This window comes from Natator depressus, chromosome 6, assembly GCF_965152275.1.
Source record: "Natator depressus isolate rNatDep1 chromosome 6, rNatDep2.hap1, whole genome shotgun sequence".
In the NCBI taxonomy this organism is placed as follows: domain Eukaryota; kingdom Metazoa; phylum Chordata; order Testudines; family Cheloniidae; genus Natator; species Natator depressus.
In genome coordinates, this window is record NC_134239.1 from 49,724,936 (window position 1) to 49,749,304 (window position 24,369).

The following is a 24,369-nucleotide window of genomic DNA, read 5'->3' on the forward strand; positions in this document are numbered from 1 at the left end:
CTCATGGAGTTATAATCCTTCTTTGTTGATTAGCTGGCCACAATAAATTCAATAGCTTAGTGCCGCCCCACTAAGCACATTTTTGCCCCTCATTTGGGTATCTGGGATATTTTTTTTAGGTGTGATATGTAACCACAGACATTCCATACTTTGGGCCAGGTGCTGTGCATAGGTCTGTCAGAAAGCAAGTATCTGGCAGAGATAGGGAGCGAAGGCATCCACCACGCACTCTCTGTTCCCACTGCCAGAATAAAACTTTTGTGGAAAAGCCATATACTGTCCCAAAAGGAAGGACATTAGAGGGTGGTTCTTCAAAGTCAGAGGATGTGGACTGCATTGTTGTTGTTCCTAGTCCAACAATGGACCCTGAACAACATGCAGGGGGCAGGAACAATCTATGCAGGGAGCACAGGATCTGTTCAGATACCAGCCATAATATGGATACTGATTTTGCAGCACGTACATATGTTCATTTTGGGAACCTTGCCTACTTAAACCAGAATTTACCCTAGAAGCATATCACTCTTCATGGCACAACACAGTATTTTTTCAGTTTCCCACAAAATATGTATACATGCCTATCATTTCCCCCCCCCCCCCCCGCAGTAAGCATAAGAAACCCTTTTAGACCGAAAGGAAAAATGTTACCAATATAGGTATAATTCTGACTGAAGCAGTGTTGCTCCTGCTACAGTGAAATGGGGAGTAAAGACAGCTAGCAGATTTGATGAAGGCCAGAAGTCATGCCTCAGTTCTCTACCCAGTTGTAGCTTTTAAAGCTTTCGGCCAGGCTTACAGTGGAAACTTTTGCCAATGTAGCAATGTTGGTTAGGGAAGTGATTTTTGCAACATTTCTAAACTGACAAAAATCCCATTGTAGACATCCCATCATAAAAGTGCTTTTGCCTGTATAGTTTATTTTGCTTGGGGAACCAATATAAGCGATACAGGCAAATGCATTTTTAGGTCAGTATAAGCTGTGGTTACACTAAGAGGGTTATGCCAGTAAAGCTATACCAGCAAAAAACTTAAGTGTAGGCTAAGCCTTAGAGGTTCACACCCAAGGCCTAAATTGGACCATCAAAGCCGAATGGTCTGATCATGCATCTCTTCCACAATATCTTCAAAGCAACTAATCACGTAAGCATTGCAGGAGGATGCCCTTCCAATATGTGGTCTTCAGAAGCAGGTCCAGAACTTCCCTTTGTCCTACACAGTATTTGGTGCAGTTTTGAAGCTAAAAACTAAAACAAATTAGTTCTGTAGGCAACTTTCATCGTGAGCAGAACCTGTCTAAGGTACAGAGACTGAAATGTACCCCCAAGTTATGCTATTTAGGAACCAAAACCTGCAGTTAGGTACAATGCAAGGTGATGGCTAATATCAGAAGAAACAAGGATTATCTTGAGTACTTTTTTGTGCAAATTTGAAGAAATAGCATTATGACCTCTTTTGGGGGGGTAAGATTCACTATGATTACTGATAGGAGATGGTAAGGATACTAACGAGAGATAGTAAGAGCTCAGGAACAAAGTAATTTCTTTTTAAACAAAATTAACGGTGGTCTTTGTTGACCACTGCAAAATCCTTTTAAGAGTAAGAGGGGAGGAAAAAAAGACTTGCTTAATTCTAAACAGATTTTAATTTTATTGAAATTTTAGTGTTAGCCTGTGAGAGCCCAAGAGAGGTGAAGACCAGTTCTTCTTTAGACAGAAAAACGACAATTTTTTAAAAAGTATTTGAAGTTTTTTCTCTTGAAATAGGCACAAAATGCTTGAAATAAAACTACTTCCTTGCAGTAGTGATTCCCTGGTTCTTCTGGAATTATGGATTTTAAATAAAAGACCGCTGGTAGTACAATTTTACAGCCTAGATGGCGATTCTTAGGACAAAGATTACTAGGATTATGGTGAATTGTCTTAGTCACAGAAGATACTAAAGGGATGATCAAATTTAGTGAATCATGGAGTTTTCAAAGGAAATCTTACACATACCATCTTATTACAAGGTAACATAAATTAGAGTTATGAAAAGGGCATCATCAGCCTGGAACAATGGTAGAGAACAGTGGTTCAAAATCTCTAGCCCATGGACCACCAGTGGTCCGCTGATCCTGTAGTGTTAATTGAAAACTATTAGTGCACTTAACTCTCTTGCAAGTAGAGCTGGACATGCACAAATTTCTCCATCACATGAAGATTTCAAAAATTCCTTGTTAGGACAAAACAGAGACCTTTCAAATTTTAGGTGTAAAACCAGAGACCACTCTCCCCCACATCCTCCCCAGAATAATCTGGAGGTTAAGAGATTCGCCTAATTTCTAGAGAGTCAGCCGAGATGGAGACGGACATATGGAATAGTCTGTTGGTTCACGCTCTCACCTGGGATGTAGGAGACTCAGATTCAAGTCCCTGCTCTGAATTAGTGAGGGCCTAAACCACCAGGCTATTCTGTGGCTCAGTCTTGGTCTTTCCACAAAATTCCATCCGGGACCTGAGCAACCTTTCCAATGAAAGCTTTGTCAAAACTAATAGGTTGCCATGAAAAGTTTTGGTTTTGACCAATTGATATTATTGACAAAAAAAAGGGTTTACAAAATTGGCTCTAATTGGAAGAAAGCCAAAAGTAAATACTTGCATAATATTTTTCCATATAGGCAATTGTTATAGCATTAGCTTCTCTTCTTCCAGTAATGTTCTATGTTTCAAAAGAAAGATTACATAGCTGAGACCATCAAATTAATGCTGTATGTAACAAGATTGACACCATTTTACTATTATGTTAACTCTGTTTCCACAGGTTTTGGTTTTTTCCGTGTTTTTGGTTTTATTGGTTTTTGGTTTTTTATTTAACATCACCTGCATGCATTTACTTATGAAGAAATAAATGCAAGTATGCAAACATCAAAGATGGAACAAGTCTCTGAGATGGATAGTGTTTCCTCACAAGGCCTTTCCTGTCTTAGGCAAACTAGTATTGACTCATTTGCAAACCACAAAAGGGACAGAAGGGTTTGCTTTTGGGTGGCTCTGAACCAGCTTACTTTGCTGAGCACTCACAGAGGGTGGCATTTGGCAATTGCTCCTCTTTCCTGAGGGCTCCCTCCTGTGGGTTTCTGTATTCTGTCTTGTTAAGAGGGGCGATACATGCATGGAGGTCATTGGTTAGGGAGGAAGCATATATTGTAGTATCCCCAGCAGGCTGGAGTCTCCACTGAGTCAGCTGGAAGAATCGATATTATCCATGTAAGGAGAGATTCGGGCATGAATGAGCACTAGCTGGCTTTAATTCAGCCTACATAAGACTGAGGTGATGTTGGTTGGAGAAAGAAACTAGAGACATGGCAAGGGTAAATTTTGCTTCCTTTGACTGAAGATTATTATAATCTTTTAGCCTTCAGGGTATGCTGCAGGCTCTCTTGCCCGGGAATGAATGCGTTTTGGGTACTGATTTATCTGGGATTCTAGGGATTATGTGGGGAGTTGATTCATTGGTATTATATCTATGTCACTGATGAGTAATTTAACTTGATCTGGGGGAAGTTATCAAGTCTGATTACTAATTTAGTATATTTTTAAAATGATGCTTGAAGGTGCCAAGAGCATTGGATGGGTGCTTTTATTATAGTTTGTAAAAATCAAAAGTAAATTTCAATAGTAAAACATCTTCCTGTTGAGTTCAAATCCTAAAGAAAAAGCCTTGAATCTCAACCTAATCCATAATCATGAGCTATTGTAATTTTATCAGACCCCCCCATTATATCAACCAATTCCAAAGGGGGGGGGAAAAACCCCAAAACAAAACAAGTCAAATAGAAACAAAATTAATCTCACAGAAACATATCAAGAGCCTAATTCTGAGATGATCAGCAATCAACTCCCATCCTATTTACATGATCAGGCCCAAAGTTAAAACGTAATCCCAAATACATTTTGCTAAAGCTTTTTATAAAGTTATGACAGTTGGATGAGCAATTTATTTCAATCAGTTTTCACTCTCTGTTCTTAGCTGTCTGTCAACATATTGCAACATCCTCAAATGTATTCATTTTTTTAAGTTATGTAGTGAGGATACATCTTGAACCTGGGAAGTCCCAAAGTAGGCTGCACGCCAGTACTTTCATTGTGCTCTAGCAATTTCCACATGGGACATTACTGGTGTAATACAGAGAACCTGGTGTAATACAGATTTGCAGCATAGTTTGCTATGCAGTAACTTGCTGTGTAGACACGGAGTCAGAATACGCTGTTATTGTTAGAGTACCCACTGGTACAATGATTTGCTAGAATATCTGTAGACTGCAAAACAATAAAGTGCAGACACAGTCAAGCAAAACTGATTTAAGAATAAATCCAAACAGTCACAAGATTTGTCATTACTTATAACTTACTTATAACTTCATACAGTAAAATGCTGACTAAGGCTCTGAGCCTGCAAATGCTTACGCATGCCTAACTTCACCCACAAGTAGTTTTAGGACTTCCATGGGATTTGCATGCTTAAATTAAGCACATGCATGTTTTCACAAGTGACCCCTTAAAGCCCCATTCCAGAATGTGAATAACTGGAGTAAAATGGAACTACTGATGAGAGTCAAGTTACTCACTTGGTCAAGTCTTTGCAGGATTCAAACTAGAACAACTTCCAGCATGTATTTATATTCTTATTCATTACACCCAACATCAGTCTCATTCAGTTAACTGAATGCTGTTTTTCTAATTGTTACTTCCAGTCTCAAAACTGACTGCAGATTTTTTATTTATTTTTTTTTCCTCCAAGAGACCAAAGCACAGCAGTGGGGATTCAGGCACCACGCCAGTTTAGGACCACATGAAATGGAGTTAATATATTCCATCTCTGGAAAAGAGGAAGATGCCAGCTGCATCACTAAAACATTCCCAGCAAGTATGTTTAGGGAATGACACAGATGAGCACCACTTGCCCTATTCCAGCGAAAGATGATGCAAAGAGGAGGAGGAGGAGGAGAAGATTAAAGATAGATAAGACAATGCTAGCAACAAACAATCCTTCAAATACTGACCAGATATAATCATTCCAGCATCTGCTTACACATTTACTCCCTCATGACAACCAACACTTTAGTGGTACCATTTTTATAAAGCCTGTTTACAAGAGGATATAATTCAGACACAAAAACCTGGCATGGACTCTCGCTATAGGATTTTTTAAAAAAAAAAAAATCATGACTATTGTACTTACAGTACCAGATACCAATTTTAGTTACACTGTTAATTCAGAGTAACCCCATTTGCTACTTATTTTGGGGATCTACAACATGTATGCTGAATTCTCACGTATCTATAACAGTAGTTTTATTTAAAGTTCTAAAATATTTTTAATATAAAAGGATGACGCCACCTATTGGGTATGAATGAACATGGGATGTGGGATGATGCAAGGTTCCTCCCGGTCCTTTTTCACCTCACCCATCCTCCACCCACCTCGAACAATACTTAACAGAAAAATGGAACCTTACAAAAGCTTGGCAGCTGTGTCCACAGCAACTGATCAGTTCTAAATTTGAATTGCCCTCTTATTTCCCCACCAGATATGCCCTGGAATACACTGAGCATCAGATTGAGAAACCTTGAGAATATTTTAAATGATATGCTGGGTCAGCCGAGCAGAGAACTCAGTTCCAGTGCTGAAGTGTACTGAAAAGGAAGAGAAGCCAGAGGTATGGAAAGCCTGTGTGGTATGAGAAGGAAGGAGATTAAGGTCACTTTAGAACCTAAAGCTAAATATCTCCTAAGGACAAGAATGTTTCTAAATTTGGATCACAAGCATCACTTTTATAGCCAGTACATCAAAATGCATTTTAGGATACCCTTAAAAAAAAACCCAAGAAAAATGTCTATTTGAAAATGCTTATCAATATATTTAAAAATGGAAAGCTTAAAAAACAAACAGGATCTATATTTAAATAGCAAATTACAGATACCGTCAATGAAACAATGAAATTCAGTTAACTCAAACTTAAACCTTAACTCAGTCTCATGTCACCCTACATTTTGTGCTCGTGTAGTTTAAAAGTCCAAATTTCACTTTTGATGGTACTGTATATATCCATGTGCAGCAATATTATAGGGAGATGAGTTCAGAGAGATTACAGACTGCATCAGAATGCTGTGCGACATTTTATTGCCATTTCCCCAGGATAACTTGTAAATTACATGGGGATTTTAATTTCAAGGTAATTAATTAATCTGAGCTGCTATTTCATTTTAACAGAACAATAGCATTGTGCAAACTTGTATGAAATCCAAGACATCTTATGGAAGAAATTCTGTTCCTTAAAGCAATCTGTTCACTAGTACAGTACAAAACCTACTGTCTACTGCACCTGTGATACTCCTCAAGCTACACAAGGTACTGAGATGACCTACTTTATTTTGATGGGGGCAATTTATCCTAAAACATGTACAAATATGTATTACATGCTAATGTACAGATAAATGAACACAAAGCCTACTAACTGAAATGTAAACTGATTTATGAGATTGCAGTGATCAGTTTAGAAAACTGGACTGGTATCCAGTCCAATGGAGAGATGGAATGGATTTTGAAAGAAGTGACTAATATATTTCTAAATTAACAAAGGTAGATAATTGCCTTCACATCCCTAAATTAGAACAACATTCATTATAAGAACAAGTTCCTTTTAAAATTCTATGACCGGTTATCCCAAATATAAAAAAAATTTAAAAAATGAAATTAAGCTTTCCATATATTTCCAAATCCTAGCGTAACACATCTGGAATTGTACCTTTTCTTCTCACTTTATTTTCTAATTTCTCAATTATTCTTTAAAATGTGCTGTAAAATTACAATATGTTTTAGGTTTAAGAAGAAATAGACTAGAGGCTAGGCACTAATAAGAATGTATGAAATTATGAGCACAAATGCAATACACCACATTATAGTTTAAAATTTTAAAATAGAATCCATATTTTCCAAGCACTGCTCCATATTGTAGTCTCATCTTTACATTTAAAAGCCACACGAGTTATTCATTTAAGTTACACAATACCTCCAAAATGAACTTTCTTCTTGAATCTTGAGTTCTCAGTCATAGTTTCTAACCTAGGTGTAACCATCTCACTAGAATGTGTTGTTCTTTTGCATCCCCATGACGAAACAAACACAATCCAGATAGTTACATTTCAAAATTTACTATTTCAGCTGTACACAAAAAGTTGCTCCAAAGTGCAAGATTAAAAAGAGACAGAGAAAGAAAAAGGAAGCTTCTAAATTTTTAAATCCATAATGACGTTCACAGTAATTCTTACTCTTGTAAACAAGAATAATAATAAAAAAATCCAGCATCAACCAAAGAAGCTGTTATTTTAAACAAGTTGTAGGCTCAGAATCAGAGCCCATATCTTCCTAGTTCCACACTGTACCAACAGATTTTTTTTTTCCTGGTGCAGGTTTCCATGGAAATGCATCAGTCACTAATCTAAATAAGTGCGGGTGAAGGACGCCTGAAAACCTAGAGCAATTACGCATGCCATTAGAGAGGAAAAGAATATGATTCAACCCAGCTATTAGTAACATGGTACAGCTATCACGTCTATATTTTTGTTGTACGGCTCCAAACAAAACTGCTTTACTGTTTCTGAAAACCCACTCTTTTCTACTGTCTCTTCAAAAGTCCATATTAAAAGTATCTCTCAGGTAGTGAGTGTGTGCTAAATTCAGACCATTTCAGACGCAAAACACAACACTAATAGTTAATTAGCATGCATTTGTTTTACCATGGTTATTTATTTAAGCATGAATCCTTCCCTCTATAACTAAAAGCAGAATATCTTTGACCAGCTATTCCTAGAAGAAATGGGAAGGTTGATGCTTTGATCTGCATTAAAGGGGTCTTAGTTCCCAAAGAACCCATTTAAATATAAAAATCTGGGTTGCATAGTGTTTCTCTACAGGATAGTTAAATATCACAAACAACAATGGGCAAGGGTTTGTATCCTTGTACATAAAATCCATGCAATTCAGTACCCAGCATATTTATGTTTGGTACAATGCACAGCAGTATGGGGTTCACAGTCTCCCATATTTGTGGCAGAGACGCAGAGAACTCTTAGCCCTACAATGACCTTCTACAATCACTTCCTTAAGGCTCACTTCTGCCGTCATGCAGAAGCCAAATGACAATGGACGGACAGTTGGCATGCTGAGACTGCTACATAGTATACTGAACTGTAATTTCTCTATTGTCTTGTCCTCTTCCCTCCATCCCCATTTGTTTCTCTTCCAGCTATTGCTTCCTGTCATAGCCTAAGGAAGCTAGCAATTTGGGGAACGGGCTGCATTTTTATTACAGCACAATGTAGCCCTGGATAACAATGGGGATCACCAGATGATATTGCACGACAAGTACAGTCAATTGCTTTGTCAGGAGGATGAAACTATTAAAAAAAAAATATAGATGGTAGCACCCCCCCATTAAGGTTGTCTGACTCTTCCCATTATAAAATCCAGTTTTCAGTTGCGAATAACTTTGTCAAACATTAAACCATTTGGGCTGAAATTTTCCAAGCTGGAGGTCTGCCTCAGACTGAATATTTTTTGAAAGTTTCAGCCCAAGCTGTTCAGCCATTTCTGAGACCAAGGATAGGGGAATATACATTATTCTGCCCATGTTAAAAAATTCTGGTGACCTTTTCTTTGAAAAGTTGCTGTTCAACGTGCCCAGTAGAAATTTCTTAGACTTTAGCAGCTAAAACCTCTGAAGATTCTATCCTCATTGAGCATGCACACCCTCTCACCCAGCTCATGGCTCCCAGTGCTGACCAGACTGCACATGCTCCATCTCCAAAAAACAATTTAGTATGCTTCACTGTAGCCCACAGCTGCAGTTGCAAAACCTGACTTTCCCTGGAATTGCTGCTCCCATCACATGCAACCTAAACTCTGACATTTTAAACTTTTTTTTTCTGAACTTAAGAGAACATTGTTAAACGTAGTTGTGCTAGCAGTGTGTTAGGTGCTGTTCAGACAAGAATATAGTGGTTACAGAACAGGACTGGGAGTCAGAATACGTGGGTTTTGTCCTGATTACATCACTGGCTTGATATGCGATTGTGGGGAAGTCACAACCATTTTGTGTCTGTTCCATTCACCTCACCACAAAAAAAAACAAAAACAAAAAAACAACAGCCCCACACACCAAACACACCCAGTAAAATATGTGATAATTCTTTTGTAAAACACTTTGGATAAAGACCACGGTAAATGGGAGAGAAGTAAGATGTAAACTAACTCCTGCTCCCAAAAGCTTACAATCCATACAAATAATTGGGTAGATAGCAAAAAGTGAAGACTGAGTAAAGCTTAGCATGTTTTGCCAAAGTCATGCATTTCCAGAGCCATTTTTGATTAATTGTTGGATTTTTGTGCTGGTCCTTTCAGGACTAAGGGGGAGTATATTAAAAGTTTGAAGGCAACAAAGTTTGCTTTCACTCCTTGTGCAAATACCAATTATTTTCAATCTGCCATTCCTTCAAAATTTTGCAATCCGAGGTCTTTCTGTATAGTCATATTTACCATTTTTGTGAATCACAACTACTAAGGGAAGAAGTATATTGAGAACACAGTAGATGCATGGAATAACTGCCTACAGTCAGATCAAAGGTGACATTCAACATTTTTCTTTTCTCTGGACTATGCATGTGTTGGCATGGACTTCGCTGGGTACAAGATCAGACCCCATTCCCTCTGATTCAGGTCTCCACAAAGCTTGACGTTTCTGTAACTCCCTTATTATTGATGATCCAGTTGCCTTCCACAAGGATTCATTTTTTGTCAATTGTGTTAAATTATTTTGCCTCCATTCCCTAGTTTTCCTAAAGTTTTAGTCCTCGTTGGAAGCCTCTTCCCGCTCCCCCCACCAATAAACCGTGTCTAGTCACTCAAACTATGAGATCGTCTGATTGAATAAACTAAGTAGCATCAGGGCAGGGCAGTATTTGGACTGGAGATCACCATGGAAAACCCTAGTGGTACAGTAGGTTGTTTTGTTGATTCACTAAGAAATATGTTTAAATAAATTATTAAATCTTAAGGATGGTCCGGTTTATCGTTACCAGTACACCTGGATTAAATGCAACACAAAAAGGACCTGGCTGCTTCTGATCAATAAAGATACCACTGAACCTTCTGCAAGATTAGAGATGTATCAGTTTTGTATCCTGGCCAGATTACTAAAATTCAGTCCATATTTCAAGAGGATAATTTGCTTTTTTCTATCAAACTGCTGTGCACCATTAAACAACTGTCCCATTTCATCCAAAAAGCGTAAGAAGTGGTGACTCAATTGATCCTATAAAAATGGAAAAACCTGGAAAAAGTAGAACAATTCCACTTTATCTAATTTGGTACAGGGACAGTTGATGGATTCACCAGAAAAAAATGCATGTCACTGTGCAATGTGGTCTGCGAATCTGTGAGCATCTATTGGTTTTACATGTTGTCCAGTTTATGCCCTGAAAAGTAACATCCGAAAGCCTTTGCAATTAAATTCAGCTAATATATCTACAAATGTACAAAATAGACCGTCTCATTTGCAAAGTATACTGAGGTCATCTGGCTGAAAGACAACAGGAAATGCACCCTCATCAGCTTCAGAATTTTGGAAGACTGCAAGTCAACTGGACTTCACTATTCAGATAAAAGTTAACATAAACCTTTGAAAATTTCTAAGTACTGCTGGTTTTTTTCTGCAGACACAGACTAACATGGCTGCTATTCTGAAACCTCTTATAAAGTGGATTTTTTTCCCCAAGGCTGTTACCTTACACTACATTTTCCAAAGCAGCATCAATACTGGACATTGACAGAACTCCACACTGTTTCAGAGTCCAATGCTACAAAAGGGATTTTCAAGGGAAGATACTTATGCCTCCTCAGAGCTCTAGCTCTTCCAGGATCACTGTTTTGTACAGTTACAGTAAAATCTGCTTGATGGTCTCTCTCAGCAACCTGATCTGATACCTTGCTTCCTCTTCTCACTACTGTTCTTCACTGAGTTGGATGGTTAAAAAACTTTTTCCCACAACAGTAAAATCCTCTTTGTAATCAACATACTTGTTCCCAGAATAAAGTTGCTCTTAAAATAGAATTTTCCATTTGCTAGCTCAGTCACCTAACAATCCAATATTTTTACATCTGCTAATTAAGTGCTAGCTATGCAAGAATATTTCATTTAACTCATTAGTAATATAAGATCTAAGAATAATAGTGTTTATTGCAACAACAGTGAACAATTACAAGATTTGAGATTATAAAGTAAATTGAATCACAAGTGAAGGGAATGTAATGTTTTCCACATCCACGGAGAGCCACCATTTTACTCCAGTCAGAACAATGTTTATTTTAGATTAAACAAAAACCAAATAAGTACAAAAGTAAAGCCTCTAGGAGAAAGGCTAGGGTATCTGTATGTGTGCATATGCCTGCCCTCTACTATTTTGTGTCCATTTAAATGCAGACTATTAGTTTTCTGCAGACTTTTTAGAGATGAATATCACAGGACACACAATCACAACAAGAAAAGGAGTACTTGTGGCACCTTAGAGACTAACCAATTTATTTGAGCATAAGCTTTCATGAGCTACAGCTCACTTCATCGGATGCATACTGTGGAAAATACAGAAGATGTTTTTGGGGTGCATCCCACTCTCCTGTTGGATTTGTGCTAGAAATGGCCCACCCCGACCACCATACACACTGCAAGGAGAGCGATCACCCTAGACAAGCCACCACCAACAGGAGAACGCATTATTAAGGATCTACAACCTATCCTGAAGGATGACCCAACACACTCACAAATCTTGGGAGACAGGCCAGTCCTTGCCTACAGACAGCCCCCCAACCTGAAGCAAATACTCACCAACAACCACATACCACACAACAGAACCACTAACCCAGGAACCTATCCTTGCAACAAAGCCCGTTGCCAGCTGTGCCCACATATCTATTCAGAGGACACTATCACAGGGCCTAATAACCTCAGCCACACTATCAGAGGCTCGTTCACCTGCACATCCACCAATATGATATATGCCATCATGTGCCAGCAATGCCCCTCTGCCATGTACATTGGTCAAACTGGACAGTCTCTACGTAAAAGAATAAATGGACACAAATCAGATGTCAAGAATTATAACATTCATAAACCAGTCGGAGAACACTTCAATCTCTCTGGTCACGCAATCACAGACATGAAGGTCACTATCTTACAACAAAAAAAACTTCAAATCCAGACTCCAGCGAGAAACTGCTGAATTGGAATTCATTTGCAAATTGGATACTATTAATTTAGGCTTAAATAGAGACTGGGAGTGGCTAAGTCATTATGCCAGGTAGCCTATTTCCCCTTGTTTGTTCCTACCTCCCCCCCCCCCGACGTTCTGGTTAAACTTGGATTTATGCTGGAAATGGCCCACCTTGATTGTCATGCACATTGTGGGGAGAGTGGTCACTTTGGATAGGCTATTACCAGCAGGAGAGTGAGTTTGTGTGTGTGGTTTTTGGAGGGGGGTGAGGGGGTGAGAGAACCTGGATTTGTGCAGGAAATGGCCCACCTTGATTATCATACACATTGTGAAGAGAATGGTCACTTTGGATGGGCTATTACCAGCAGGAGAGTGAGTTTGTGTGTGGGGGGGTGGAGGGTGAGAAAACCTGGATTTGTGCTGGAAATGGCCCAACTTGATGATCACTTTAGATAAGCTATTACCAGCAGGAGAGTGGGGTGGGAGGAGGTATTGTTTCATGGTCTCTGTGTATATAATGTCTTCTGCAGTTTCCACAGTGTGCGTCCGATGGGGTGGGCTGTGGCTCACGCTCAGATGGATTGGTTGGTCTCTGGGGTGCCACAAGTACTCCTTTTCTTTTTGCAATAAGGAAGCGTAACATTCAGGTAGCCAGTGCCAGGTTTGCCAGTCTCAAGGATGAAAGTGAAAAACCTTCAGAGCTAAACTCCAGGTCTGCTACAGCTTGAGCTGAAGACCCGCTGCTGTGACTGTACCATGCTCCCCGCCTGTGGGTCAGGTGGGATACGTAGGTGACATTGACTAGTAGGTCACACAGACCAGGCCCCAGAGCCTCCAAATAAACACGGAGATTGGCTCCATGGCTCCAGACAGTCTTTGCACATGAATGAGAGATGCTAGGAAATAAGATAGGGAGTACTTGTGGCACCTTGGAGACTGGCCGGTTTGTTTGAGCGTGGGTTTTCGTGGGCTGCGGCTCGCTTCGTCGGATGCATGCTGTGGAAAATACAGAGGATGTTTTTATACACGCAAACCTTGAAGAAAAAAAAAAAAAAGAGGGTGTTTATCACTACAGAGGGTTTTCTCTCTCCCCACCCCACTCTCCTGCTGGTAATGGCTTGTCTAGGGTGATCACTCTCCTTGCGGTGTGTGTGGTGGTCAGGGTGGGCCATTTCCAGCACAAATCCAGGTTCTCTCCCCACCCCAAAAACCACTCTCCTGTTGGTGGCGGCTTGTCTAGGGTGATCGCTCTCCTTGCAGTGTGTATGGTGGTCGGGGTGGGCCATTTCCAGCACAAATCCAACAGGAGAGTGGGATGCACCCCAAAAACATCTTCTGTATTTTCCACAGTATGCATCCGATGAAGTGAGCTGTAGCTCACGAAAGCTTATGCTCAAATAAATTGGTTAGTCTCTAAGGTGCCACAAGTACTCCTTTTCTTTTTGCGAATACAGACTAACACGGCTGTTACTCTGAAACAATCACAACAGTTACATATATCACAGAGAACATACCAGAATGCTGGAAAACCCAAAATTATATTTGTTATGACTCTTAACTAACTATCACATTAATTAATCTTACAGAGTTTAGGATGAACAATTAAGAGGCATAAACCATAGACTTCCTCCTATTCTCCAGAGGCATTATTGGTGCCAAAGATTCCTGCCTCACCTCCCCGGTAGAACATGGCATCGCCTCCTCCTTTAAATCTCCAAGTAAATATAGCTCTTTAGCCTTCATTAATTTTTTCCCCCACATTCGATCCTATTCCATCGTCTCTTCCCACTCCATTTCTCTCCCCCGCCCTCATTTTATTACCTCCCTATGCTACCCTATTGTCTGCCCACTATGCCTGCACCCCTTTACGTGTGGGCCATTCCTTCTATCCTCAGGCCAGTGCTAATTTCTCTGTGCTTGGGAACTGGAAGAAAGTGCCAAGAATTGATCCTAGAGTGCAAATTATTCTTCCTTCCAGAACCCATCAGCTGCCTGAGCCAGGGCCAGGGCGCTGAGAGAAGAGAAGAATGAAGACCCCAAAAAGCCACAGGGCAGATCCTTAGGTGGTGTAAGTTGCGATAGCACCTTACACTGACAATTCTTGGCTGCTCTGGGAACTCTTGCTTTTCCACCAAGTTTGAGTTAGGAGGACAGTAGAGATCGTTCCAAAGGAGTTACAGCAAGGCACAGTGTCATTTTGGGTTGGATTGTCACTCTTCTATAGCACTTTTGTCTTGTATTGACATAGATCTCTGTTCTTAGCACTGTGTAAGTCACACCGATATAACTAATGTGTGCTGAAGCCTTGTACTGCTAATGTAAGTTACACACATAAAACATAGGTTGTACCTGTCATTGTGAACAGGTTACAGTATGAATATTTTGTTTGGTATGCTGGAGTGTCATTCAGATTGCGAGCTCCACCAGTGAAGGTTCAGTTAGGGCCCTCATTTAGAGTCTATTGACCAAAACTAAGACTAAAGAATTCCTATGGCTAAAAACAGTTGGCCATGAGTTATTTACAAATAGGAAAATTTTACAGAAAGCTTAGAGAGTTTAAGTGTTTAAGCTGTCTAATCAAATACTCGGGTGAACAAAGCTGACCTTGCTTATTTCCTTTGTGGTACATTAAAAAGTAAGGTCTCCAAGCATCTCAAAGTCATCATCATTCCTCAGAACAATCAAGTTAACATTGTTTCATAGCTTTGCATATAGGAAATGATTTTGTTGGTTATTGCCAGAGAAATCTTGCTAAAATCCTGAAATAAGTGTTAAAAGTCTTGTTCATCACATCCACATTCTTGTACAACTGACCACTGGGCAGTGAAATACTGAACTAGCAGACAATCTGAGATATCTATTGCCTACAATATCTAATCCTCACTTGTGAGAAATTATTGAAAAGCAATTAATTTTCAGTTCATTTAATTAAGCTAAGAGCTTTTTTGCACTCTTTTAGTAAGAGCATATTTTCTTTACTATTCTACGTAGCCCTAACACCAACAAAATTCCAATCACCATTAGATATCACACCCGTGTGTTTCAATGCTATCCCGAGTTAGGCTGGGCCAGGATGCTCAGGCTGCTGACAGTATCCTTGCCGGTCTGATAAATGGCTTCTGACGCTGTGTACTTGGACCTGATCTGAGCTACCAGTAGCCATTTCATTGTTACATTAGTCTTTGGAGGTTTTTCTAGCTAAGTCATAGGGCTTTTGTTACATCTGGATGAAAACCCATTTTCGGTAAAACGGTTTGTAACTTGGTATACCATTCTGTTCACCATGCCCAAGGAAAACAGAAAACGGCTCCCTCTGCCACAAGCCTGTGGAGCCAACATACTATCAGACATTGAGAAATAAAAGCTTGTGTGTCACTAAAATGAGTGATTTTAATTTTGAATAAACATAGGAAGTATATCAGTGGGGTAAAGAAGGTCACAAAGTAGAATGGCACTAAATCACCTTCAATACCATTTATCTGTCACAGCAGCCACTAATTTGTTAGTTACGTCATCCAAAAACATTAAATGACTTCTCTTTAGCTAATGAAGCCTTCAAAAGCCAGAAGAACCACCAGCATCAAAAACAAAATACATCACAAATGCTGGAGGGAAATTATGTATGGCATTAGGCCATCTCTCGCTAGTGCTAGACTGTCTATAAATTTAAAGTTTCTAATGCTTTGTCAAAAACAGTTTTAAAATGTCTAAAAATAAAAAGGAAAAGGCCTTCCCAAAGTAAAGATTGTTTATAAGGACTTTGAAATCTTTATAGTACATGATGCCCCTGGGTGCATCACTGGCAGATTGTATAGCTATACCATTAACTGCTACTCACGTCAATATGGGTCACGCAAACAATGTTTTATGGTACAAAAGGTCCTTTGCATCATCAAATATGACAACTATAGGAATGCATGTAATAGATACTATTCAAATAGTACCCACGATATCATCTGTACCATTCTATTTGAGACATTCCCTATATTTAGGATGAAGAATTGCCTGAAGTCACAAAAGTCAAGGTTTTACACAGTGATCATCATATATGAAGTCACTACTACCACTAGGAGGAATAAGAGGCAATTCATATTCAAATAAATAAATAAAAATAAATAAATAAATCAAATCTACCTTAGTGTGACCCAGGAACCTCTTAGTGCCAACTAGGCAAGGGGCACAGAGTGGGTGCATAGGGGCGACAGGGATCTCTTGGGTCCTACATGTACATTCCAGTTCATCAAAAGAATGTCATGTGAGGTCTCAAAACAAGAGCCAGTGTCACAATAGTCATCAATACTGCAAAATGAATGTATGCATGTTGTGCAAGCAATTTTTTTTTTTAAATTATACACACAGAAAATTATGTTTTTAAATCTGTCTAGGAACTGATTACCACCAAAGCTGAAAAACATATTCTCTGTCAGACAAAACAATTTATCTGGCTGTTTACATGTAAATTAAGTACTCTATGTGATTCCTGAGGCAGAGAGTCCAGCCTTCCAGGTACGGCTTGGAAGGAGAGGAAGATACTGCACCTGGATTAAATGTGGGCTTCTCCCAAGCAGTAAAGGCAATATTGAGGCTTGTCACTGACCGAGAACGAACACAGGCAGGCGGCACAGATCTTGGACCCCAGCATCTTCAGCATAATCCAATACCCAGGTGTGTGTGCTGAGGTGGAGAACCAGTGAAAACAGAGTCCCCAGAATCTCTTAATTCCTAAAACTGCTACTAACACTAACTACAACAAAAACAAAAAAAAGACTATGTACAATTCTAAAAAGTGTCCTCTTTTCTCTCGCTGACGCAAAGAGCTCCAAATCGGATCATGCGGCAGTGAGAAGGAACTGAGAGTGTGGATAGGGCAGACTGACCTTGATCACTTCAGATGAAACCATGAGATGGAGCAAGGGCACATACATGGACCAACAGACACTACTCCTTTCAAAATTCTCTGGCTCCAGATTCATGGCTTATGCATAGTACCCTCAGTGGAATACTATAGGGACCATCACTCGAAGAAGAATTCAGAATTAACTCTCTGAAATCTGATCCTTTAAAAATAAAAAGCATAATATTTTAGCCTGCATGAAAGCCATTTCATTTGATTGCTCTCTATGCATTGGAATAAGATTAAAGAGAATGAACTATGTAACAGTTCTTAAATTGTGTAAGTCTTTATAATTCTTTTTTTGACCTTCAAAAGTGATCTAACTGGATGAACAACAATTATGTTTAAATATGCATTGTAGGACCTGCAATGTAATGGATTAATCATCACTCAAAATACCTTTTACAGGAATGTACTAGACAAATTTTGACTGAGATATGAAGACCTAAGATATGGGAGAGAAAATGCATGTAACTATTTTTAAGTGTGCCATTCTGATGTATCCTGAAGTTAGTTTTATAAGGGACAAGTAGTTAACACAACAGAGTAAAACAAGACTTTAAAAACTGCCTTACGGTATGCGTGTCATATCCGAGATAGATGGCAGGGATGAGAGGAGTAGAGCTGGACTCACGATTCATACTGAATAGTTTAGACACAAATTCAACCTTGTATGTAGAGCTGGGAGAAAAACGGATTTTGTGGTTTACTGGCAGTTCTGAAAAAAATTGTCCATCTCCAACTGAATCCAAAAATTGTGAAATAGATCTTGGTGAATTTAAGAAATTTGGGTTGAATGATGTGTTTCGTTTGACCCAGAACATTCTGTTTCAGGTATTTTTAAAAGGCTACCTTCACAAAACAGCTGGGGGAGAAGGTGGTGGTAGTCTCTTTATAACTTTAGGGTGCTCATCTGGGATGTATGTTATTCATAGCTGCAATCCATAGTCATTCATAATGACAATGAAGAGTCACTGGGCCAGGAAGAGAGTAAGGAAAAGAATGAAAGTGACTATAGCCTCGTGATGAGACTTACTCAGGATGAGACAACCATTTTATATAAAATAGTCATTGGACTTGAACTTGGAACAGCTTCAAAACAAGAGGAAGTTTGAGATTAGAATATCCCTTAGCTCAGTGTTCTGGGCACCCTCCTGCAGTGTGCAAGACCCCAGTTCAAATCCTTTCTCCACATCAGACAAAGGGGGGCTAGGAATTAAAACTGGGTCTCTCACATGCCAGGTGAGTGACTCAACTGCTTGAATAGAGGCTCTAAGGAGGGCACCTGAACTTCTTCCATTATGAGCATGGCATCTAACTCTTCCGCTCCCACACCTCCCCAAAAAAATTGGCCAAAACTATGCGTGTCAAAATTGTAAACGGTTTCAAGTCAACCCAAAGTGCACTTTTCAGTCAATCAGCTATTCAACTGAAAAATTTTGCCCAGCTCTACTTTTGTTCAGGAGTTTCTATTTGCAATTGCTCTAGAACTGTGTGACACCTTACTGCAGGTTTCAGCTCTGTGTACTCCACAGAGAGCCGGACCCAAGTTTCATGGCAAGGTCCCTGGATTCTGTGGAACACTGTTGAAAATTCTGCAGCAGATTCAAATCACTTAAAAAAAAAACCAAACAAAAACACCAAACAATGAAGTTTATATTGAATTTAAAGATGAAAATAAATATAATCACACAGAACATCCCTACAGTTATTTATATTGATATTAAACAATATTGTTGCTGGTGCTACAATTTCATTTTTAATACGCTACATTTTTCTTTTTGACAATGCCTAAACTGTCACATTGGCAGTTAAATCCAAAAGTAACTGGTATGAAGAGACAATTCAAACCATTCAAGAGCTACAGTTTCAGTCTGTATGTTCACTCAGGAAGACAGCATCACATTTACACTCTTATGTTTTCGAGGTTCTGTCTGCAACATGAAAGATAAAAATGTAGTTTTCGTTAATTTTACTTTTTTGTTCTAATGAAAAGATTGCTGTACCATTGTGCTTCAGGATCAAATTCCACCACTCTGAAATGCATAGGGCCTTGCATACATGTTGTAGTTAGAACTATTCCCTGCCCATGTGCACAGTTGACTTATATCAGATTGTAAGGCCAGGAGGGACCACTGTGATCTAGTCTGACATCCTGTATAACACATGCCACAGAGCTTCTACAAAACGATTCCTCGAGTACATCTGTTAAAAAAAACATCCAATCTTGATTTTTAAATTGCCAGAAGAGACTGCACTACAACCCTTGGTAAAGTGTTCCATGGTTAATTACCTTAAGTGTTAAAAAGTTACACCCTATTTCCAATCTGAATTTGTCTAACTTCAACTTCTAGCCATTAGATCGTGTCATATCTTTCTCTGGTAGATTGAAGAGCCCATTATTAAATGTGTTTCCCATATACATACTTCTAGACTGTAATCAAGTCACCCCTTAACCTTCTCTTTGTTAAACTGAAATAAATTGGTTTTCCTTGAGTCTACCACCAATTTATCAACATGACTTTCTGCTTCCTGTTTGGAGGACTTTTTTTTTTTTTAACACACACACACACACACACACACACACACACACACACAGCTGAGGAGAAAGCAAATATTAATGACTGCCAGATTCACATGCGACATAGAATCATAAAGGTTAGAAGGGAGCACAAAGGGAAATCAACTCTAGCCCCCTGACAAGATGCAAGATTTATTGGGTCAAACATCCAAGACCATCCAGCCTCCTTTTGAAAACTTCCAGTGAAGGAGCTTCCATGACCTCCTTACGCAGTCTGTTCCATTGTCCTACTGTTCTTACATTTCGGAAGTTTTATGAACCTTTATATTGGCACGCATAAAGCTCACACTTTCTGCAACTTGTACCAAAAAACCCCCAACCAACCAACCCACCCACAAGCATTTCCAGAAAATAAAAATAAATAAATAAATGGAGTGAAAAGTAATACAAATAGAATGACTTTCATTCTAATGCATGTTGGCAAATACTTTGACAGTATTAGCCAAGCTCTAATGAAGATGCTTGGGACTGATCAGGAAGACAAAGACAATTGTCTTCATGTTCATTAGCTTTCTCCTATACTTAAAAAGTGAAATCATTTATATAGTTTGTGTTTTTTTAAAAAGACACATAAGGCTATACCTTTATTTCAGGGCCAACTCGCATTATCTACATTCAAGTTTATTCCTCGCAGGTTAGCCTAGCTCAGGTGTGAGTTGCCACACTACAAAACGAATACTAGAAGTGCACAGAATGATTGGGTTAGCTGCTAACGATCACCCTGTGCTGCTAACTCAAATTTAAGCTTATACCCACCCCATCCCCCCGACAGGCCAGCAAACTTGAGTTAACTCCAGTGTGGTGGTGCTTTTAAAGTGTTTCAGTGCAGAGAATAAGGGGCAACACTCAAATTAGCAGCGCGGTGAATTCAAGCCTAAAGAGATTTTAAAATGAGGTCTGATGAAACAACTAATATTTCCTTAAGGTTGCTGGTCTAATCAGTCTTAGACTTCTATTCATATTCATTTTCAATGTTTGGTTTGGTAGGAAAGTCTGGCCCAAAGATGTCCTCAAGGAACATGCAAAATATGTAACTGTTTGACACCAGCTGGATGTTGTACCACATTTATAATAATATAGACTATGCCAATAGGATTCCACTGTTTTAGTTGAACCTTGCAAGAATGATAGTAGTCAAAATATGCCATGGTATTCTGCCATATCAGTACAGCTTTCACCAGTGGGTGGTGTTGGAGAACTGTTTAAATTAATGGGGAATGAGTAATCTGTGTCAGCAAAAACACCCATGCTCAAAAAAAAAAAAAAGTGACCTGTAGAAAATGCTTATTAAATGCACTTGAGAGACAGACACATTAATTGCTATCATCTTGACATATGAAAGTTCACTCGCTATCCTACTTGCAGTCTTGTTCTCTGTATGGCAGTGAAACCTCAATGGGAACTTCGTTAAACATAAATATGGCATAACATTCTATTTGGTGTTATGTGTAAGAATATTTTGAGACATTTAAGAGACTGTATTTACAAAGTATGGTTTTCACCCTGGACACCATGTGTTGAAAATCAATAATTTGAGTAGAAGATAGGTTTCAGAGTAGCAGCCGTATTAGTCTGCATTCGCAAAAAGAAAAGCAGGACTTGTGGCACCTTAGAGACTAACCAATTTATTTGAGCATAAGCTTTCGTGAGAAGCGAGCTGTAGCTCACGAAAGCTTATGCTCAAATAAATTGGTTAGTCTCTAAGGTGCCACTAGTAGTCCTTTTCTTTTTGAGTAGAAGAACACCTCTAACACTTTCTTTCATTGTGCAGCTGTGTATGTAGTTACCACACTTCCACTTGTGCAATAAGAGAGATCTGAATTCATAATCCCTAAACAACACTGACAAATGATGGGACAGTTCAACCTTCTTAATAGAGCTCCCCCATTATGACCTTTTGGTCTTTTTAATAGGAATTCTTGATTAAGGAGCATCATTTTATGCTGCTGTTTAGAGAACTCATTAAGCTTCTAGACATTCCCATGAATCTGTAGACAGTATCTGCTTTGGGATTCAGATACAGTCTGCTGCCTATCCAGCTACGACAGGCCCATTGCCAAGGTCCAGCGTAAACAAAAAGTCTGAGTAAAATGTTCAGTCCCTCTGCGGCTGCAATATGCAGAAAAGTATCAACTACTTTATCCCTCAAAAATCATTAACAGGGGATTCTTATTTCTTCCATTCTTTTCTTAAGATAGTATAGTATGTTGTGTTTAACTACCATTTTAGGGTTTTCCAGTTTATTGTGGTAGATTTTAGTATTTCAAAGTGTGCTTTCCTGAAATCCAAAACCCTTAATACTGCTACATGCCACAAACTCATTCCTTTTACTGTGCACTGAATTCAGGCAATTCATGGTCACTGGTTCTAAGGATCCTTCTTATCTTGAGTCAGTCCCTCCCTAAATAGAGAATCAAGACACAGGAGCACACACATTGTATTCTGTGCGGTCCACCACTCTGAATAGCCACAAAAACCCTTTTAGACTCAGAGCACCTGACAAATCCAAAAGAAAGGGCAGCCTGAATTTTGCTAGAATGAGAAAGAAATTGAGGTAGTTCAGAGCTCCATGAAGAAAGCAAATTTACCGATTAGAGAAACAGCTATTCAGCAACATGAATTAGCATATATTGTAGGGGTTTCAGAACATGTGCACACAGTATGTAAACTGCTTTGCTTTCCCTAATTTTGTTTTGCTATCCCTTTTTTAAGTGGATTTGGGGAGTCTACGTGCTTCAGCTGAAGCGAGTGAGATGCCAAATCCGCATCTTTGTTGCTGGCTAGCATCTTGAAAATGCGGATTAAAAAGGAGTCCATCAGTAACAAATTTACATAATCTGTACTATGAGAATTTCTGACATCTTCTCAACCCAATTGCCTAAAACTAAATGGTGGGGGGGTGGCAGTAGTAGCGCAAATATAGAACCAGAACTAAATTCCTCTATTGTCCCCCAAGCAGGGCAAAGAGAATGATGAGAATGCTGGAGATGTTCATAAACCAGAAGCCTGTGGATTTATGGATCTGAAGTTTCAAGAGCTGCAGCTGAAACATCAGTGGTAGACAGGCAAAGCACATGTGTAAGATGAGAAACATCAAATTTCAATCTAATACCTTATGGCTGATCCGTATTTAACCCCATCCTGGTTTAGAAAAGCGTATATAATGGGCAATGAAAAATAATTTACTTTACATTGATAAACTGTCTGATAAATTTGAAACTAATATCTAGTAATTGAACCAAGACTGGTGATGCGAAGATTCTTGCAATGAGAACTGAAGCATTAATCCCTGTTAACCATCAAGCAACTGATTACTTACAAGCACCTTTCATTAAAGTCTATTTTATCCTCAGACTCCTGGCTCAGTAAGTCCTTTCCTAGTTACCAAAGCCGCTTTTTCCAGCTAGTTGCAGAGATCAGCTTTGCATAAGTCGCATTTCTTCTAGTTCATCATAATGATGAAGGTTGTTTTTTGTTGGGGGTTTTTTTGGGGGGAGGGGGGCAAAAGATTCCATGGTGCCATTTTGGGTAGCCACCAACTGAAGATATATAATTTTCCTTTGAATCCTCTCTATTAGGAAAAGACGTGACAGAAGCTTATGGAGAATAATGAGTGATTAAGGGGAGATGCCATTTATTATGTGATTTGCAGATTAATCTTGTGGATAGAGCTACTAAAACAAAACAATAGAAGGCAAAAATGCTCATGAAGAGGATGATGAATGAGTATAAGGCATATCTGAACACATCTGGGAATAAGATATTTAACCAAGAGAAATGTAAGGACTGAGCTCTTCAAAAAACAGAAAGCACCTATTTAAATGCCATTTTAAAAGAATTATCTGTCAAACACGCTAGTCAGTCAATGTAATGCTATCAAACATAACACTGCAAACAAATTGTAAGAGGAGAGAAAGATTAAAATGTTATGAGGAGAAAAGGAAGGGAAAAGCAAAAACAAAGTTTGACAGCATAGAGGAAGACATGGTAAAAGGACAAAAAGAAAGGGAGGCAAGTAGAAAAGATTTAAACTGGAAAAGCCTCCATATTTTATAGCTTAACAGAAAATTGCCTAACACACTCTAAAGAAGCATTCATGTTGCAAGAAGGTTTTCCCTCGCTACAAGGTAACGTAAGATTTTACATCTAAATCAGGAAAACACCAATTTTGTAATGGCTTTAATGTTTATCCTTCCTCTCCCCCACACACGCAGTTTTGTGGTTAAATCAGTATTAAGATATTTGCTTTAGTTACCATTTCCTTTTCACATCACTAGTGTTAGCTTAACATTCAATGAAATCATACATCTGTATCTTACTTTGTAATTTCAAAAGACCTCTGCTTTATTCTGTAGGAGAGAGAAAAAGCCACACAGTTTGCTCCGAGAAAACAGAGCTATAGTGAGTATTTCTTAGCCAAAAAAGAACTAGCAGTTTCATGAATGCATAGAGAGCTCATGAAGTGGACTTCCCTACCCAGAAAGGCAGAGGAGTTAAATTAGTGGGAGGAGAGAAAAGGGCTCTTCAGCTTAGTGGAAAGTACAAATTACTGAAAAGAAGGGGGGGGGGGGAACCCTCAATGCACCCTT

At 39.0% G+C, this 24,369-nt stretch overlaps 1 protein-coding gene across 5 annotated transcripts in view; it reads right to left on the minus strand.

Moving 5' to 3' along the window:
• The window catches only part of SHANK2 (SH3 and multiple ankyrin repeat domains 2), a 615,311-nt gene that overhangs the window by 224,621 nt on the left and 366,321 nt on the right, over positions 1-24,369 (minus strand). Inside the window, exon 1 of one of the 5 annotated variants that reach the window (XM_074955238.1) lies at positions 7,052-7,381. The exons of the other annotated variants lie outside the window; for them this stretch is intronic. Within the exon in view, the coding sequence (XP_074811339.1) occupies positions 7,052-7,118 (67 nt within the window). The 5' untranslated portion in view covers positions 7,119-7,381. Of the gene's footprint in view, positions 1-7,051; positions 7,382-24,369 lie in introns of those variants that run through there. 5 annotated transcript variants of the gene reach the window in all.